The sequence below is a fragment of the Rhea pennata genome, chromosome Z (assembly GCF_028389875.1).
Source record: "Rhea pennata isolate bPtePen1 chromosome Z, bPtePen1.pri, whole genome shotgun sequence".
NCBI lineage: Eukaryota > Metazoa > Chordata > Aves > Rheiformes > Rheidae > Rhea > Rhea pennata.
This window is the reverse complement of record NC_084702.1, coordinates 79,262,252-79,283,206: the sequence shown is the minus strand read 5'-3', so window position 1 is coordinate 79,283,206 and position 20,955 is coordinate 79,262,252. Positions and strand designations below refer to the sequence as shown.

At 39.1% G+C, this 20,955-nt stretch overlaps 1 protein-coding gene across 1 annotated transcript; it reads left to right on the top strand.

Moving 5' to 3' along the window:
* The first annotated feature begins 409 nt into the window (after positions 1–409).
* Positions 410–19,797, top strand: ACAA2 (acetyl-CoA acyltransferase 2). The gene is made up of 10 exons (XM_062599964.1): positions 410–454; positions 4,425–4,591; positions 6,618–6,746; positions 9,005–9,121; positions 10,562–10,709; positions 14,671–14,846; positions 15,817–15,946; positions 18,094–18,164; positions 18,776–18,930; positions 19,146–19,797. Exons 1-10 carry the CDS (start codon positions 439–441, stop codon positions 19,228–19,230), a joined length of 1,194 nt encoding a protein of 397 aa, XP_062455948.1. The 5' UTR covers positions 410–438; the 3' UTR covers positions 19,231–19,797.
* The last annotated feature ends 1,158 nt before the right edge of the window (positions 19,798–20,955 follow it).

Here is a 20,955-nt window from a genome sequence, read left to right as displayed (position 1 = left end):
GGATTTAAAAAAAAAGATTTGTGAAATAAACACTTTTGAAGAAATTGTGACTTTGGGTCGAAAACGGGAACGTAATAAATACACAAAACGTGTTTTTTGGGTTTTTTTAGTAATATTTTTTAACGAGGATGAAGTTTCACGTGGAGAGAGGGGGCGGCAGCCGCGGGCCGCCGTTGCCGGGCAACGGCCGCACGGCCACGCGCCGCCCTGCGTTTCCGCAGCCGTCGATTCGCCGGAGCCGGCGTCAGCTGCCCGAGGAGAACGGCGAGGAAGAAAAAAACTCCTCAAATCTAAAAAATAAAATAAAATAAAATAAATGTTGTTTCCTCTCCCACACCCCGCCCCACGCGCCCGCCTCCCCGCCCCGTCGCGGCGGCGTGGCGAATTTGCGGCTGCGGACGCGCAGACAGGCAGGCGAGGATCGACGGCGGCGCGGCCATGGCGCTCTTGCGGGGTGAGGCGCTGCGGGGCTGCTTGGTGTCGCCGGGCGGGCCGGGGAGGGCGGCGGAGGGGGGAGGAGGAGAGGGAGAGGGAGGAGAAGGAGAAGAGGGGGGTCCCGGTTTCTCAGCGCCGGGGAGGGGGCCGGGGCGGCCCCCGAGGCCGGGCTGCCCGCCGCGAGGGGAGGCCGCGGTGAGGCCCGCGCGGGCGCGGGGGGCACCGGCGCCGCCGCCGCGGGGTCTCGCAGGAGACACCCGCACACGCACACTGCTTCGTCCAGGCCCCGTCAGAATTAGGGCAACAGCTAGAAGTGAAAGCAACTTTATTCTTTTTTTTTTTCCTTAAGTTTGATCTGCAGGATTAGAAAGTTGGATTAACAGCGTTAAACACAGACGGCAGAGAATTGAAACATGGTGTCAGTCACAAACATCTCTTTCGAATACGGATTTTCAAGCCCCCTGGGGAAGGGAATGTGTTACATTAAGACTTTCTGTACTCCTTATGTCGATTGCAGCACCAAAAGAAAGCCTATAGCAAAGGGTGTGCATGTGTGTCCGTTAATGAAATGCATTTATGCGGAGAAACCTAAACATTTCTGTGTCTAAAAGAACCTTTTGGTAACATCTGACAGTTGCCTCTGCTAGCACTAATAGTGCAGGATAAAATTCATTTATAAGTTCTTCAGGTTCCTAAGTTTTCTATGTTTAAAAAATACTTCAGGCTTTAGGTGCTTTAAATTTTGTGTGTCTTAAAAATGGGATACCTAATGCCTAATTAGCTTATTTTACCTAGTACTTACTTTATTGCCTAATTGTGTTTAAAAAACAAATATGGAATTTTTATTGAAATAGGGATTTTTTTCATATTTTACAGTGTTTTGCTGCTTGTCAGACTGTCTAAATAATAACATAAGTGTAAGTCATGGCTTGAAGTTTCAGTGACAAAAGGCCATCTAAGCAGCATTGCAATAATTTTGTTTTGCTCTGCTGAACTGGATGGTACAGAGGGCAGCTTTGCTTGTACTCACTTGGTGTTAGCTTTTGGTGCCTAATTCAGGATCTTCTCCCATGTCTTGGCACAGTATTTTTCATGCACTGTTCTTGTGGCAGGGAGGAGAAAGTATCTGAAGGGAGGATGTCAGAGGGACAAAGACAAACTCTTTTCAGTTGTCTTGTGTGACAGGGCAAGAGGCAATGGGCAGAAACTGAAGCACAGGAAGTTCCACCTGAACATGAGGGGGAATTTCTTCCATGTGAGAGTGATGGAGCACTGGAACAGGTTGCCCAGAGAGGTGGTGGAGTCTCCTTCTCTGGAGGTCTTCAAGGTCTGCCTGGACGCAACCCTGTCTACCGTGCTCTAGGTGACCCTGCTGAGCAGGGAGGTTGGACTAGATGATCTCCAGAGGTCCCTGCCAACCTTACTGATTCCATGATTCTGTGAAAGGGTGGTTCTTTTAGTTGATCAGATCTTTGAACTGTCCCACAGCAAAGCCTTGCAACCAGCAGTGCTGGCACAACTGTGGAGGAGATGGTGGGACAGGAATCAGTGGAAAGGAGGAGAGGAGGCAAGGGGAGTGTTAAGACCTGCTTTGCTACTAGGAAGATAAACTTAGGAATGTAAGATGACCCTTAAAGAGCTAATGGATGAGAGCTAAAACATTCTGGCCTAACCTACAGATACCAAAAAAAAAAAAAGAGAGAGAGAGAGAGAGAGAGAATTGATAACATTTAATGAAGAAGCAAGTTTCAAATGAATAAAATATTTTCATTAGAGTAAATTTCAAATTTCATTAAATAGTTAAATGAAACTACAGGCTTATGTTTAAATCTGTCACCTGAATGTTCAGAAAGTCCAGGGGCTACTTCTACAGTGACCTTATTAAACAAAGCCATAAACATCAAATTGTTGAAACATCCTCATCTTTGTTGCCTAAAAAAAAAAAAAAAAAAAAACTTGTGGAGGTTCACAGATTGTGTCTGTTAGTAGTTTTCAGCCCTTCTCTCCCACCCCCAATTTGTACAGCAAAGATCAAAAATTAAGATTCAATGAATGGATTAATAATTTCATGACAAGAAGTACTGGAAGATAACTGAATTAAAAACAATTATCATGATCATTAAATGAATTATGAAAAAACAAAGATGAATATAACCCATGGCATCTTCTTACTCTAAATGCATGTGTCTAAGGAGCCCTTTCCGAGCCTTGGCAGAGGACCTTCCCCCTAATACTAACTTTGTTACTTTTCAGAAAACACAGAGGCTATGTTACTTTTCTCTGTAAACACACAGGCTTCCCCTATGAGGTATATATTTTTAGTGCCTGAGATCTTTTCTCTACACTTAAAGCTGAAGAGAGTGTGTGTGTGGGGGGGGGGGGGCAACATAATAGTTGGATGCAAAATAGTTGTAGCTTTTTCTTTGAGGGGAAAAAGTATCTGCTTCTTACAGTTTTTGAATATGTACCATCAGGCAGGAAATCATCTCAAGGGAGTAGCGATATCATGCTTTGCAAAGGCTTCTTAAGGTCTTCCAGGCACCCCAGAAAGAAGCGTATGGGCAGGATGTGGGTGTCACTGTATTTTGCCATCTTCATGGCTTAGAAAGCCACATAATCTTCAGCATTCCTCCTTACCCTTGAAGTTGCAATTCTTCCTTGTTATACCTTATGAGATTTCCCGCATGGTATTCTGAGTGCATTCATTTTGTGTTTCAGATCCCAACATTGTATTCATATCCTTGTAAGTGGAGTAAGCTTGACCTTCACCCATTTGGAAAGTCCTCTTTAACTCGCACAGTCTGGGCTCCAAATGCATGAGAGACAGGGGGAGCACCCTTTCTCTGCCAAACTGGCCAAAGGGTATGGATTGCACGGCTCCCAGCAGAAGGCCTGAAAGCCATCCTATAGCATTCATAAGTGGCTTAATGAACAGGTGTTTCCATGTAGCTACACTTTTACATCTTTGTGTATCCTTATGGTGTCGCTTAAAATAATTGTAAATGTTCTCATGTCAGTGGTAGGGAGGAGGGGGGTGGGTGAGCTCTGCTGCTTAGCTGGGCGAAAGTTCACAGACTGCCTCCCGCATGACAGGGAACTGCTGTGCCAGCTAGTCAGAAGATGTTTTGTTTGGTTTAAAGACAACACTGAAATTCTTACGGGCTGCTTCGGGCCAATGTGTTTATGCACATGCACCTTGCACAGGCTCTTCCTCTCTGCTTGAAAATGGATTTTGTCCTCAGAGGCTGGAAGACAGGTGCTAAGACAGCTTAGATGATCTATATCGTTATAGGAGTATCATTAAACTTTTGATTATAGAATGTTTTTGCTTGAAAGTTAAAGGAATTAAAGTGAAAATGGATATTAAACAAATTTTACTCTGTGTGAAAACTATGTTAGTGTTTATATTTCAGAATATAAGCCAACAATTTGCTGAATTTCTATAGGATAAGGGAACTGTGTTTTGTAAAAGGCTTTTCTTCCTTAACTGACAGGTTATATATACAGTTGTCCATGTTAGTATTTCATGAACCCTGCTCTGATGCTTTTAGTACAGTAACACTAATGTCTGATGTGGTATGACACCCTCTTTTATCTGCACTATATTCAAACTATCTTTATTTTCCCAAATGTATTCTTGGAAAAGAGTTATTCCCAGAATCTTCTCATCTCTTCCTTCTGACCATTGATTCTGCATACCTTCTCTGTCTAAAGTATTGCTACAGCCTGTGTCTTACTTGTCTTGAACTGCATGGTGTTCAAGTTGTCTATATTTACAAAGCCTCTTGTGAATTTATGTTATTCATATGAGGACGACCTACTGATTTTCTGTTTGGTTTAGACTCTACAAAAACTTTAGACTGTACAAAACTTTTTGATGCATTCATTTTCTTTGCTACAGGCCTGACTATTACCTCACGTAAGTAGATATAAGGGAACTTTACTCTTTCCTGATTCGCACATACGGATAATCCTTGCTTGTGTTGCAGGTGTGTTCATTGTTGCAGCAAAGCGAACTCCCTTTGGGGCCTTTGGAGGTTTGCTGAAGGACTTCACGACCACAGATCTGACAGAATATGCTGCCCGGGCTGCACTGGTGGCTGGCAAGGTCTCTCCTGAGATCGTCGACAGTGTCATTGTTGGCAATGCCATGCAGGTAGGTAGCATGGAAAGTTTACAATCTATTTCAGTGTGATTCTATAGATTTGTCAGCTTTCTTTTGCAGACAAGAATAATCAAAGGAGTGAAAATAGAATGAATAAGCATTCTTGGTGTAGTGTTTCCTGTTCAAATTTAAGGGACTTACCCTGCTTGATTTATGACATTACTGGGAGCAAGACTTATCTTCCTTTTTTAGTTCCACAAAGCTAGTTTAAAGTAGGACAAGCTGATCTTCTCTAAAATGTGGATTCAGTAAACACTGAGTTGCTAGTCCATGGTACCTTTTTCCTATTTTCATAGAATCATAGAATCATATTTTAGTGACCTGAGCTGTGTAACATAAAGAACATTGAGTTTTCACTGGTTTTCTTTTTTCTGAAGACTTAACTGGTTTAAGTCCATTTCTGTTGAGTGTTCTCTGTAGATTTCTTTTTTTAAGTGAATATAATTTTACTTTGATATGGAAGGACACACGTCTTGACAGGCAGAAGCATTTGGGGAATTGTATCTTCTCCAAAGAGCTTGTGATATAGGTGCAGTTATATGCATTGTGTCAGCATTGCAAAACTGCAGTTATCCACATACCTAGATCAGCGTCCTTGTTTTAGGCAAGAAAATAAAGTGTTCATTGTTTTATTTTCTGACTTAACCATATTAGGTACTCATATATTGCTTGAAGTGTTGACTATTTCAGGGGCGCAGAAGAAACAAATACTTGAGAACTTTCACAGTAAGTGAACAAACATGCTGTGTTCCTTCTTAAGAACTTTCAGCCCAAAAGGTAGCTTTTGATATATTTTTTTTCTTTTTTCTTTCCTACAGTTACCATCTGAGCTTCTTTTACTCAACTTTTTGGTTTTTGTAAGAATTATCTGTGGTCTAGAATAACAGACAGATGGATGCATTCAGATCTTAGTTGTTTTCACATAAAGAATAGCATTTTGCTAATAAAAATGTCTTTTCACATTGAAATTAAATTTCTTTTCCCTTACTTCATACCTACCTTCCCCACACCAGTAGGTTTTCTTTTCTTAGTCCTGTAGTACTTTCAAGTATTACTTGATTAAGTATAAATAACTATGAGTATATGAGCATTTTAAATCCCCCTTCTTCAGTGGAATTGGCTTGGTTACACTTTTCTTCTGAACTTGCATTGTCAGGTAGCATTGTGCTCAGAACTGTATCTTAATAATATATATTAGCTTAGGACTTGATCCCCTAAGGCATAACTGTTCTTTCTATTTGGAAAAGATCCATAACAGGCCTTTAGCAGTGTTGTTGTAATTCAGTTTTTCGGTCTGAACCTGGGCTTTAGTCAATCATCTGCTGACTCAGTAGTTGGAGTGCAGCTGCCTAATAGTTTTTGTTTTATTTCATGATGAATTGTGGCTTATTAAAGGAATGGAGCTAAAACAGGCTGATCTGTATATGGTACAAATAGAACCACCTTTGAAGTGTTTTGGAGGAATGAGATTTCACTGTTAGAACAGGCCAATGTACATTAAAATATCATACGTACAAAATTTCATCACAAAGCAGATATGAAGCAGCAATGGCTTTTTCTCACATTTGCCACATTGCCTGTTTTTTTTTTGGAGGGCCTATCTCTGTTAACCTGAACAATTTTAATTTACCTTGAAATAGTTGTTGCTTGCCAGTCCAGCTCTGGTCCCGTTGTGTGTATGCTGATTTGAAATTAAGGGATAAGGGAAAACACAAGACACTGTTAAGTCACTGACTTCAGAGTTTTAACATCTGCACTGCCATTTTCAGCATGATGTCTGGCTCTTATGACAGAGAACTTCTTTCAAATGCATGTTCAGACATTGGCGTTCTTTGATCATATAGGAAGGTGTTTTTTGAAATGAGTCAAAGTGCTTCTTATGAGCGGTAGAATTTCTGTTGAACAGAGAGTTATCTTCTATCAGTGATTCAATTACAACATTCATACTTTTGATCAAGACTTTTACTTTTGGAAGAAGTAAGAACATAACAGAAACTCCCATTTGTTCTGTCTGCAGAGCTCCGCAGATGCTATTTATCTTGCAAGACATGTCGGTTTGCGTGTGGGGATTCCTGTCCCAGTTCCAGCCCTCACTATCAACAGACTCTGTGGCTCTGGTTTCCAGTCTATTGCCAGTGGATGTCAGGTGGAAAGCCATTTCTTTCTGTATTTCTGCATTAGCTTTAACCTTCATCAAATTGTTAGCATGAGAGGAGAGATTTGTTTGGAAACATATAGTGTGTGCTTGGGTGAGTATTATCATGGATTTTTAGTTACCACTGCTTGAGGCTTCCTGTTGTCCTGTATGGTTGTATGCAACGGTTCAGCCACAGCACTGTTTTTGTGGGTGGTTTTAAAAATCATCATTGGAGTTATTTTGAGTTTAATAGAAGTAATGCAACAAGTGTTAGTTCAATTGTGCAGTAGTTGTATTCTGTGATCCTGTTTGTTTGAATAGAAATTATTTGGCATCAGAACCATTACCACAGTTTGCCAATTGTTTCTGTCCTCATCTAGCTGGCAAGCAGCAACCTGTGCTTATTAAGTATCATTTTGTTCAAAGATCCAAAGCCTCTCATGAGTTAGGTAGTTTATAGCACCACTGTTTTAAAAATAGAAGAAAACCAACTTCTCTTTGAAAAGAAAAGTCTAAATAGTTGTCCAAAATCACTGAGTAAGATTAATAGAAAACCAGTTAATGGCTAGAAGTCAAATATGATGACTTATATTCTCTTTATTTCTGCTGTATACATTAGAGGACTAATGAACACCTCTGTCAAATGTGGAACTTGTGGCAGAATTTTAATGTGTGCTGTAGAAGTTTCTTGGGATATCTTTTACCAAATACCTGAAGTTTTTTTTAGCTGTGTTTATTCTATTCTCACCATAAGTACAGTTGATTTGTTAAGTATTCTTGCAATCAAATCTCATTGTTCATTTTGTCACTAATGCTTTTTCTACTTAAGAATGCTGATATGAGCTTTCAGCTGCTCACAGAGAAGTGTTGATCTTGTTTTCTGTTTTTCATCACAGTATTTACTCTCTGCCAAATCAAAAATAGCTTTTACTCCATCCTTCAGAAAAGAAATGCACACACATTTTATCTGAGCAGCAATTAGTCATTGCAGTGGCACAGTGATTTTTATTTGATTCGGTTGGTGATTAAGGAGGAAAGAGACTTTACAAAATGAAAGTGTATTTTACAAATATTTCAACAATCATATAGTAAAAAAAGGTTCCTGTTGGCTGGGGAATTATTTCAGATCTAATCCTCTAGAGAGAAAAATGGAAGTAGAAGACAATGCAGAATTAAGCTTACGGGTTTACAGCAATATTCACCTGACTGTGACTTAGTTTGCACTAAAAAAAAAGCTGTTGAAGATTTTTAACCTCTTACATTGAAGGAGTGGTCATAAGGTCTTTTCCAAATATGACATTTCCCCAATGTATCTAATGCTAATCATAGCTACATAACGCAGAATATTTCTGTGCTGGAATGGAAGGAGACAAAATTCTCTTGATATGCATTTGAGATGACTAGTTAATATTCACTAAATGGTAAATATTAGTTAATATTTAAAAACTAGTTAATATTTACTATTTCTAAATAATTGCTAAGTAAATCATTTTAAGAATGCAGTATTTTGAACGGTCAGGGCATGTATTTAGGGGATAGGGCCATGCCAATGATGAATTAGTATGTGTTTTTTATTTATTTATTTTGGCAATTCACCCTGGCTAATGTTTTCTATAACAATGTCTCATTTTTTTAGAATCGTAGGGCCTAGTTTGAGATTTTGAGGTTTGATCTCTACTCCTTCTGAGAGTATTGCAGGTAGAGAGGCAACTGACTGAAGAAAAAAGAGAGCATTACTTTGTGGTACTAATATTTTAAGATTGATTTTGTGGTACTAATGTTTTAAAAAATCAGGCTAAACAGGGAAATGGTTTAGCTCAGTTGGTTAGAGCGTGGTGCTAACAGTGCCAAGGTTGTGGTTCCATCCCCATATGGGCCACTTGTTTCCCTGCTGCGCAGTGGGGTTGGACTAGATGATCTCCAGAGGTGCCTTCCAACCTTACAGATTCTATGATCTTTTAACCTAACCATACAAGCATGGCAATGCTTAAAGACTTTCTTCCTCAGTCCTGTCATAGGCGTGCACCTATATGCTCTTCCTCCACTCACTGGTGTAATTCTACTGTGTGGACAGCTGGATGGGTGAGCACGTAATGGAAGCTGCTCTTAATAAAGGATTAAACCCTTCATAGATATATGCATAAGTAAATATGAATTAATTCTGTATGTGGCTGTGTGGGTGACAAAGTACTTTTCTAAAGCAGTTGTTATTGTCTTACAAAAACAACATACTAAATCCTAGATCTGTTTTGTTTTTATGTTAACAGGAAATTTGCCTTAATGAGTCAGAAGTGGTTCTGTGTGGTGGAGCTGAAAGTATGAGCCAGTCTCCTTATGTTATTCGAAACATTCGATTTGGAACCAAATTAGGAGCGGATATCAAGGTTTAATACTGTCCTCTTTTTCCTCTGAATAAAGTCATATTTACAGAACAACAAGAAGTACTGGATGTATAGACACTATAGTCTTGCAAATGAAATCATTGGAGAATAGATCCAAGTTCAGTTGTTCAAAGCATTTATCATGTATTCAGACATAAAAAAAATAGTTCGGGTAATTTTTATTAAGAAAGCCAGTTTTCTAGCTTTTCCAAAACTGTGTATGTATTCCTGAAAACCATATTTGAATTTCTGTCCCATATGAAACTTATCAATAAACTCTTACATACAAAACTTAGTTCACTTAGTATATCCCATCAAAGTAGTGCATATATAATATGAAAACTTTTCTATCATTGGAGGCTGTGAAATAGAGATGCAGAAAGAGTTTAGATAAAGCTAGTAAGGCTAGCAATGGAGAGGTAGACTGGTGGAGAATACATATGTCTCCCAAGCTGTAAGCTTCTTTCAATTTAAAAAATGAAAAACTGAAGTTAAATCTACTGACAGAGAAGTTATTCTAACAGCTTCTTCTGAAGATGAATTCTTGGTGAATTCAGTGAGAAATTTGGAACAGGGAGCACTTCTGCTCTGATAATTACTGTTTACTCAGCAAGACTTAACCAAGTCAAATTCTTAAATTAGGATCTTTCAATATTTCAGTTCTTTTTTTTTCCATCTGTACTATTTTTCACACTGTGAAGTATACTTGAGTGTTCTTCCTGTGGATCCTGTGTGGCAGTATGACTGAGCCTCAGTCCTTACAGAAAGCCCTTTCACAAAGTTGCAATCACACTGAGTCTCCGCAGGTGCCATTAGATCCTTACCATGAAGGTAACTGAATTATACATTTATGGATGGAAGAGTGATTTATCTTGCAGAACTTTACTTGTGAAAGAGAGATAAGAGAATCTAGCTGGACTGCCTGGGCTTGCCTTTATTAGATTAATTGAAATTAAGCTTAGGTACTTCTCACCTGAGACCTTTTATCCATAGAAAGCTTTAACTCAAGTGTGGTGATTTTACCTGACATTAGAGAAAGAGCCAAAGAATCAATAAGCTGCTGTGCCTTTTCACAGTTCCTCACTTTTCATTCTTGGTACCAGAAGGAGAGATATGTTTTCTTATAGCTCTCTAGTAAATAATTCAAATAGCAGTAAAATACACTGAAAAGCTAAAAGTCACAAGCTTTTCCCAAATCTCTCAGGATCAGATACGAATGAAAAGAGCTACACTAGAACAAAACATAAAGTAATTAAAATAACATACAGGAGCTTACATGCTCTTTTGTTTTGTATTTGTTTTAATTTAAGTAAAGTATCTGTAGGTAACTTGACTTAATTTTGCAGAGTGACACTGGCTTCCAAGTGGCTAGTGAATGATTAAAAACTATTAATATTAGAATTGCTCTACGTGATAGTTTTCTTTTAATGATGTTCTGCGCAGATGGAAGACGCCTTGTGGGCAAGCCTAACTGACACGCATGTTAAAATACCTATGGGAGTTACAGCTGAAAACCTGGCTGCAAAATACAACATCACACGAGAGGACTGTGACCGATATGCGATGAAAACACAACAGAGATGCAAAGCTGGTTAGTAAATCCAGGGATAGAAATGCTTATATGGTATCAATTTCAATTCTGTTTAGCTTACAGCATCAATCCAAAGTATTCTTAAGTTGTGTGTAGCTTGTACATTGCTTGAGTTTTGTGATTTTAAAATCCTTTAGTGTGTGTGTGGTCTTGCACCTTTTCTGGATAAAGCATGCGACAGTAGACAGCAAATGGTAATAGCAGTGATGCTGTTACCAAAGATGATAGTAGCAGTGTCATGTAACAGGTCCGTTCTTCATATCCTAGACCAAACTGAGCTCTGTCTGGTGGGAAGGGAAGAAGCCATCATGTGCTTCTAAATCAGTTATTTGAGGAATTATTTAAAGCAGTAGGCAGTAAAACATGAATGGGTTTTTTTGTGTAATTAAATATACGTGTTTTTTTTCAGTAGATTTACTATTCTTGTGATAACAGCAACTACTGCATAAAGTAGTAAAGTGACCTGTTAAGTCTCTAGCATGCCTTCTCTTTGTATTTTACTGGACATATACCAGCAATAATTCTAACTTGTACTCCTGCTGCTCCGTAACTGACTATTGTTAGTTGCTCTTTGAGCTTCATTTCAATTTTTCAGACTGAAAAATTAGTATCGTTTTCTATCTTTGGAAACATTGGAAAGTTTTACAAGATCTCTAGTGGATGATGCTTTTGAAAGTTAACATTCCTGTAGTTTTCTTGGCTGTGGTATACGCTATCGTAATCTTGGTACCCTATAAGGGTACGTTCCCCTGTTTGGTGGTAATTGCATGTTGCTGGTAGGTATGTGCCAGGCTCCCCTGTAAGAAGAGGTCAGCGTTGTTCTCACTGATTGACTCGATGAGACAAAGTGCATAGCTACCTTCCATATAGAGGTGTAACATGCTATTCATGTGCCTTGAGGCCAGTGTATAAAATGGAGAGCAAGGCAAATCATTGTGTTTTGCCTTTTGCCTAAAAAAAAAAAAATAATAACTTCTCCTTTTCAAACAGACAAAGTGTCTGAATATTGCTTTAAGTATAAAAGAGTTGACTCAGAGAGCAGAGTCACTTAGAACCACTGTGCTGCTTTAGAGGGTAGATTTTGTCTGAAGCCTGCATGTTTTTCGTAGAATCAGCTCTTTACTTTTTAGAAAGAAACACACAAAAACATAACAAAAAACCTTTGTGACCTTCTGGTATTCTACAAATTGAATGGTTCTCTGTTTTGCACAGTCTACTGTGGAGTTAGTGTAGTCCTCAGGAATAAAAGTAGTGTATTTTGCAGAGCCTTTCTCTATTTTCTGAGTAGAGATTTAAAAATGCAAAAAAAAGTTTAAAGTATTTATCTGCTAGGTGAAAAAATATATAAAGTATTATTCATCTGAAACACACACCAAAAAAAATTCTGAAGTTGTTCTATATATATGCAGACAAATGCGTCTTGGATGGTCTGGCTTATGTAGTTGTTTGACTTTACTGGTTCTATCAATAATTAATCATTTGTTTACAAAAATGTTATAAACACAGCAGACTTCAGTGATTCACTTTGAAGCCTTTCTGTTGAGAACACAAGTGTGTGTTTACCTGGGAGAAGCCCTTGAAAGATCGAAGACCTAATGTAACTTTACTCAGGAGGGGGAAAAACAGCTGTAACATCTTAGTGTCATTTACCTTTTGATACAAAGATACTGTTACTCATGCATCTTTTGTTTGCTCTGTGATACAAGTAATGCAGTCTATGCGGTTTGAATTTGAAAATACTGAGCGGTGTGTGTATCAGCAGGTTGGATAACGAGCCCCTTGACAGGATGCTTTCACCTTGCTGCCTGCCTCTGCCGTTGCCTAATGGCAACGAAGAGCCGTTCAGGCAGAAAATACCATCTGCCTGTCAAACGTCCCCTCTTGTCTGAACAGAACGGGGCTTCTTGTACCCTTTAGGTGGGACGTTTGCCTGGTCTTGCTTGGCGGCATTGCCTTAGGCATGCCTGGCACCGCTCCTTCCTTTCCTCTCCGCTGCAAAACAGTACTCTCCCACACCAATCCTTTTGGCATTTGAACATGAGCTATAATTGATCTAAATCCTTTTAATTTCTTTTGCATATCATATGCTATTCTACAACCACAGCCAACATCAATATGGATTAAAGAACTTTGTAACCCATCTTGATGTGTCAGATTAGTGCTGTAATATGGGTAACTACACTGTGTACTAGGAATAGCAATACTTTGACTTCTGTTCATCTCTTTGTGGTCCACAGTATCTGAGATGCTTCTTAGTGAACAATTTTACAGAGCTTTCAAGTTTATCTGCACGGCAGGACAAATGCTAGTGTGCCGTAGTGATGTGTGTGTACCACAGCCCAGCTTGGGGTGGGGTGACAAGGCGACAAGCAGCACCTTTGCTACCAATCTAGCTCCTAACAGTTACCTTGGTGGCTGCAGGATCACTTTGCCATTTAATGTGGGAAGCCTATAGGAGGCTGAGTATAGGGAGAGCTTCTTAGCTGCATCCAGACATTTAACGTTGAAATGGCAAGCTACTCAGTGGAGGACTTAGCAAATGGGGTTGTGATGGCCATGGTTCTTCAAAAGATAGCCTCAGCATGCTTTTATGAAAACTTGTTAAAACAGAATCAGAAAGGTACCAGAGGGTAAAGTTAAACAACTGGAAAATGATAAATTTTGGGAGTTATAACCATGAGATTCTAGGGCAACAGATTCAGGACTTTACCCTTCCCCATGTTTACTTGATTGAAGTTATTCTGATGTTGCAGAGCTTGGGACAGTGCTTCAGCTCATCTGGGTTGTGAATGAAAGCAAGGGTACATCCAGTACCTCGTAAAAACATTGCGAATAGCTAAAAAGGGAAATGGCAGAACTGAGACAACAGACTGTAGAGTTTAATATGTTAGCAGAAGGGTTAGAAAGCCATGTGGAGTGATACAGGAAAGAACTGTTAGATCTTTTTCCTTTCTTGTTTTGTGTGATATTTAGAATTTTTAACTTGCTGCCTTTATTTTCTGTTATCACCAGTTATCTGTTGATTCTGCTATGTGTTGTTATCACTGGTGCTTCTTATCCCACTCTAAAGATGGCATCCTGTGGCTTGTCAGAGAAACAAAATAGTTGTGTAGAATTTAAAGAAAAATTCAAAAGTAACTAAATAACATCAGACAAGACAGTTTCAGTGTCTTAGTTTTAAATCCTTTAAATCCACAGAGAGGAATCTGTGGGATGATTTGAAGAGGCTGGTAGTCTTGCTACATTTGTGGGAAATGGGAGTTTTGGTTTTAAAATGAAGTGTTCACATCAACCTTGTGGCCATAATAGGTAGAGTTTAGTTGCCTGAGTATTGACATCTACTGTCATCTTAGGTGTTGTGGCTGGATGCCCTTATAGGCATGCTAGATACTTGCAGTATCTTGAATTGTCTCAGGCTGTTTAGGCAGCTAAATCCCATGCTAAGATCCTGACTTGTAGTGCCAGACCCTTTGGAGGAGCAGCTTAGCCTGGATTTTCAGTTGATGTGCAGTAGCTTATGCCAGTTATTAGTAGAGATGTGGCTCAGTGTATTTCTCCTCTTCCTGTCTGAGTGACGTTTGTAGCTTCTTGGCTGTTTGATAAACTACAGAGCTGTAGAGTAAAGCAGAAGTACAGGAGTTCTGTAGCAAAAATAAATGTAGTGTTTTTTAAAAAAGGGTTATTAAACTTGAAATAGCACTGTAATGTTAGAGACTTTCTTTGGAGAAATTTCAGACTGATTTAGTATGGTTTATGCCCAATTTCTAAAAAACCAACCAAACAGTGAAACTCTGACCAGTCTATATGAACAAAACAAAGTATAATCAGAACTGTTCCTGAACTCCTGGTTCAAATAGAGTGAAAGTTGTGTGTACATGGAAGTGGGATTATTGATGATGCTGGGCAATTGTCTGCTACTGTTTTTATCATAGGTCTTTTATTTTCCTTTTTGTGGATGTAGCTTATGATGCTGGTTACTTTAATGCTGAGATGGCACCTGTTGAAGTGAAAACAAAAAAAGGGAAAGAAAGTATGCAAAAAGATGAGCACCCAAAACCCCAGACTACGCTGGAACAATTGGCAAAACTCCCATCTGTCTTTAAGAAGGATGGAACGGTCACTGCTGGGAATGCTTCAGTGAGTACATCAGTCTTGGATTGTGAAGGTGTCACCTCTAAACTTCTCCAGACTTGTTATTACTGCATTTCTCCCTTACTGAGCTATCTTTGCCTGACAGAGTTGTTTTCTGCCAGAAGCGATTTCTAATTCTGGAATTAAATTGCAGCATGTAACTTGCACCTGGCTGACTATTCCAGCTTCTGGATGGCGAGGGATCCTTAGTCTGCTCCTGCGTCCTAAAATATAGTTCTTTGTAGTGTCACTGTCCTTTTGTCAAGGCATCCACACTTCTTCATCAGCCTTGAATGTATGTGGTTGATTTCTGCTATGGCTGTGTATAACTGCTGGAATTAGCTGTTCTTCTTTCCTTTAGGAGTAAAGGTTATTTACCACTTGCTTTACAAATCAGGTATGTGATTACTAAGCATTCTGCTGCTCAGCTTTGTGCGACATTTAGTAACCTCTGTAGTCCAAAACACGTTTTATTCTTACTCAGAGTAGACTAGGAATTTAACAGCACATCGTAGGGACTGTTCCTCTTACAGACATTACCTTAATTGATTGATTGATGGATTTGGGCCAAAAAGACCTCTAGGGTCATACGGCCTGAATGACTGCATAAAATAGATGATAGCCACAGTCAGTATGGGTGTCTGAAAAGTGTCTTTTATAATCAAAAGCACGTATGTTATTCAATATTAATAGTGCCCCGTAAGTCTACAGAATGATGTTCCCAGTGCAGGGGAGACTTTTAGTGACAAAAAAATGTTTTATTTTTCTGAAATATTGAAATAAATTAAACAACTGTATTTACCTTTGTCTCTCAGTTTACAAAGTAGCAGAGGATTGTGATTTATTTTCTTGATAAACTAATAAAATTATATATTAAAAGTTAATAACAACTCCTTGGACCCAATTTTTTTTAAGAGGGGCATATTTAGTTTAAAGCATGTTTTCCACTAAGAATATTTTTCTCTTTTGTTCCAAGGGTGTGTGTGATGGTGCTGGAGCGATCATCATTGCCAGTGAATCAGCACTTAAAAAGCACAGTCTCACTCCACTGGCAAGGGTAGTAGCCTATCACTCATCTGGCTGTGACCCTACCATAATGGGCATTGGTAAGCTGCAATAAAGCACATTTTTCGTGAAGCAGTATTAAAATATTCTTGTGTTGTGCATTATAAATGAAAGAACGGGAGGCTGCAGTGTGCTGAATCTGGTAGCTCTGAAGGAGAAGTTTGTGTTGCTTACTACAGAGAGACTGTCCGTCTCACTCACCGCAGAGCACCACTTGTCAGCACTTATGCCTGACCTATAGCATTAATGCTGAACTACATTCCACACCACACACCTTCCCCCCCCCCCGCCCCATTACTTTCTCTGTTTCCCAATAAGTCAAAAAAACAGGGGCTCTCCCAGTCTTTTTAAAAGCCTATTTTCTCCTACTCACCTTAGTTTTCAGGAAGCTTTAAATCCAATATGGATAACTGTGAGTTGTCTTTCTCACTTCTTGCTGAAGGAGTGTTGGCTATGTGTATCCCTTTCAGCTGTTACTGCATTGTTTAGGCTAAGAATGAATTCCAGTAAACAACTTTTATTGAGGTGTTATTTTGGAGAACCAACGGTTTTTTTTGTTAGTCTCATATTTTATGCTGTCTAATCAAGCGGCTATTAAGTGCAAGTGAACCCTCAAAGCTGATCCAGACACCCCAGGACTTTTTCCCTATTTTCAGTTTGTAGACAGCATTGTATACCAGCATTTCTTTTCCCTCCTGCCACTGTTCAGAGAAGTGATTGTTGGCTGGTTTCATGTGTCAGTAGAAATGCAAATGAAGCATTGTCGGATTTGCTTTCTTGTTCAGGCAATCCTACTAACCCAACCTTTAAAGTAAATGTAGAGGGAGGGTTTCTTTCCGCTAGATTTCGTGCTTCCATTGGGCTTTCCAAACTAGCCCATTCTTTCTAGGTCAGGCAACTCTTTTAGCCTGTTCAAAAACTTCATAAATCATATGGAGAAACAGTTTTGTAATTCTTAAACACCACAGCTTGTCCGCAGCTACTCAGAGACCAAATGAGATTCATAGACCTGACAAACAGATCTGAGAACAGAGGAGCTCGGAGTGAGCAACTGCCCTGCCACATACTTACAGTGTTAGAGTCCTGCCTCACAGTTTCTAGTGAGAGAATTCGTTATCTTTAAAAGCCGAGTCTCCTTGTCTGTCTTTGATGGTCTAGGTATTTTCTACATGAGATCCTCCATGACTCTCACACATACAGGCATGCTAAAATTGGTATATAAGAAGATACATTAAGGACCTAGCATTAAGCCTGTATCTTTCTAATGATCCACTAGACTGTGACCTGGACCCTTTCTTCTTTTAGTTTTTCTGTCTCTTTTGTCAGTTACTTGTTTTGATTCTTTTCATTTTTGACCTATGATTTGTCAACACCATTTTTGGCACTGAGATGCTTGAATAGTGTTCTAGTATTGTTTTTGTTTTTCTTATGATCATCTCCTGTCTAGCATCATGGTATCTTTGTCCTGCAGGTGCACATCTAGTTATCCTTTTCAAATGCTCTTTAAATGTCTCTTTCCTTAGGTAGCTCTGCTTTGAGAATAAACTCCCCTAGTGAATTAGGTAAATTTGTAGATGTTAGCTTTCTTCAAGAGAATGATTTTTTTACCAAACCCAGTAACGCTTTCCAGAAAATGTTACTCTTCAGTTAGTTGTTTGACCTGGGTCCAAGGAATTTATTTGTTTATTTTTTTAACTAGAAGATTTACAGATAAGTTGTATTTAGAACACCAGAGCAGAAATACCCATAAAGTAAACATACTCTGTCAAACCCCAGATATCCTGCATTTTTGTTTTTATTTTGTTTATCTGGAGGCAGCAAGTGGTAGAGGCTGAGGCCAAGATTGCTGGAGAGGAGAATACCTAAGAAGAGCCTTGAGATTGTTTTGGTGACTGTCAGTCCTCTTAACTTGAAAGTTATGTGTCTATTTACCAGCATAGCTGTGCAGCAGTAATGACACTCTTAATTCTCTATGGCAGTGGGTGGAGGAAGCTGCCAGCTGGTGAGTTCTGAAATGTAGGAGTTTCCTTGCCGCATAATAAAGTAGATGAATGGCATATCCAGAATTCATTGGCTCAGTAAGGGGTCATGAGCCAGGTTATATGATGAGGCTTTATGAGGCTATCATATGAATAACATTTTTTAAAGTCTTTTTTTTTTATTAACTGTGCATACAATTCCCAAATAGGCCCTGTACCTGCAATTACTGAAGTCCTGAAGAAGGCAGGACTGACCCTGAAGGACATGGATTTGGTGGAGGTAAGGAGGAACAGTGAAGCTCCTGTTGGCCTTTTTAGCAGGAGCATTGCACTTATACATGTAGCCTGTCATCATGAGGTAGGTATTTCTGCATACCTAGAGCCTGCTTGTCCCAGCTTGCTTCCCTGACCTCTCTCCAGCCAGTTTCTACTGCGCAGTTGCATGGGCAATACAAAGATCTGAGGCACAGAGAAACTGAAAATTGATAGCAAAACAGAAAATATCCTCAGATGACGTAAGGTTACTCTATTGGCTGGTTTGTTAATGTTTTATTTAAGTTAGTTGAAACTCACCATTTGTGAACACAGCTGGTTTTTGCTAGGAAAATAGGCTCTTCACAAACGTATTGCATCAGAATATACCACACCTTTTCTGTAAAATATGCCACATATTTGCATTGTATCACATGTGCCAGAAGGATTTGAACTTACAGTGTGTTGGAGTGGCAGTTTATACATTGTCTGAGTACACTTTTAAAAACACAGAATATAGTATTTCTTAAAACGTCTAAAAGTAGTGTACCTCGTTCGTTCTTGAATGCACACATGGCTGCTGAAATCTGGCATAGAAAGTGAAGTGTGAGCAGTTGTATTGTTTCTGTGGTGTTTCAGGTGAATGAGGCATTTGCACCCCAATATCTGGCAGTTGAAAAAGCTTTGGGCCTTGACCCTGAAAAAACCAATGTCAATGGAGGTGCCATCGCGATCGGTCATCCTCTGGGTGCTTCAGGATCACGGATCACAGCTCATCTGGTTCATGAATTAAGGTACGTACGCAGTTTGCTTTTTTACAGAAATATTTCAACATTAGCTCAGGCTTTATAATATTTCTTCAAAAAATGACAAATATATGTATTTCAAAACCCCAGCTTTAATTGTACATTTGAAAACTTGATAACTAGTTCCTTTTCATAAAATCAGGAGAACAGCTAATACGGTCTTATAAATATAAGTCACTTTCACTGTTACTTCTTCTGTGTAGGCGTCGTGGTGGGAAATATGCAGTTGGGTCAGCTTGCATTGGAGGTGGACAAGGTATTGCTGTCCTCATTGAGAACACAGCCTGAGAGATTCTGGAGACTTCAGTGTTGCACAGATTCATAATTCCCCGAAAAACTATGCCTGTTGTGAAGATAAAGCATCGCTACCTCCCTTCATTTGGTACCATTCCTGCAAGATGAAGGAATGGCTAAAGTCTTGAGTTCTGAAGAAGAAAATTCAATTATGTCTCTCTAACTGAAGAAAGTGTAAAGCCAATATAATCTTACACTGATGAAATAGTTTCTATAAACCTCGTTTCAATCAAAGTAAATGTATTTCTGTAAGCAAAATTCTTTTAATTTTCTGAGGAAAATGCCTGTTAATCTTTCACCGAACCTGCCTTAAAATAGCAGTACAGCTTTTTAAGCAAGTATTGCTTTAACTTTTCTTTCAGCTAGTTCTGCTGCCTGACACATGTACCTCTTGTTATCAGGAAAGGTGAAAATTTAGCTGGAGACCTTCTGAAGTATGTACTGATTGTAGAATCATGGCTATAACTTGTGCCCTGCCATTTTGAAAGGGAAAAGAAAGCAGGAGAAAGCTAAATTTTTCTTTGTGCCTCAAAAGAACAATAAATGTAACTGCAAAAGGAACTTACTGGTTTTCTTAAAAATGTGAATTACTGTGAGAATTGTTAGTCCGTATTTGTTACTTGAGATACTGCTTTTCCTGGCTGAGGAATAACTGGTGTTTACTAGATAATTTCTAGAGAACTCTGGCAAATCTGCCATCCTTCCAAGAAGGAGTATGTTGCATGTAAGTAGTGCTGCATGGTACAACTCATTTCTTAACTTCTTACAGTATCATCCTTATCACTTGGGTCACATAATATGGGGGACAGATCCCGTGTTAGAGACATAACACACTTCCCCACTGTCTGTACTGTGCTACGTAGACTGGTAGCAAAGCCTTCAGTCTTTACTGTGGTACCTTTTTCTCTCCCTCTATCTTCATCAAACCCTACTATGGCTTGTTCCTGCCGCTCCACTGGCATGATGTGGAGCTGTGATGATTGTGAAAGAAGTCATTCAAAACTAGACTGTCTAGCTTTGCAAGAAATTCAGGGTAGAGCAGGTATTGTTATAACTGGTAGATAAGAGTTGAAATGCGCTGATCACCATTTCTGGAGTTTTCTATGGACACAGGGTATTTAATGTTTTCAGAGATCTGTTCAGTTTTTGCAAGATCTCTTCCCTGAGTAGCAACAATTCTTTCAGAGCTCATCACAGTGTAGGTACAGTAAAGAATAGTTCCCTTCATACACTTCATTTTGCACCCAAAATTTTATTTTCCCTCCTTGTTACTCAGTGTTTTGAAATGCAGCTGTAATCCTAACCATGAGAGTTGAATTTGATCATCTTGAATAATTGTATATTTTCTGCCAAAAGCATCATAATGCTCCATTTTCCAGGTAGCTTATTAAAAGTTATCAGCACAGATGATAACTAGATCCTGCTAGGTACCTCTCTTTGCTTGTACATCGTTCCAAAGTGTGTTCTTCTATTTCCCAGACACAATAATTGTAGAGTGTTGTTTCTGCCTTCGGGAAATAAAGACAATTGCTGACACTAGTCTGGATTGGAGAAATTTAACAATGTCCTGGAAAGAGCAGAAGAAATGCCTTAGATCTGAGGGGAACACTTGATTGTACCAAGTACATTTGTACATTTTATTCAGGTTCAGGAGTATTCTTTATTCTTGTATGAGTATGCTGTATTATACAAAGTAAGGAAAATGCTGGTTTTATTTCT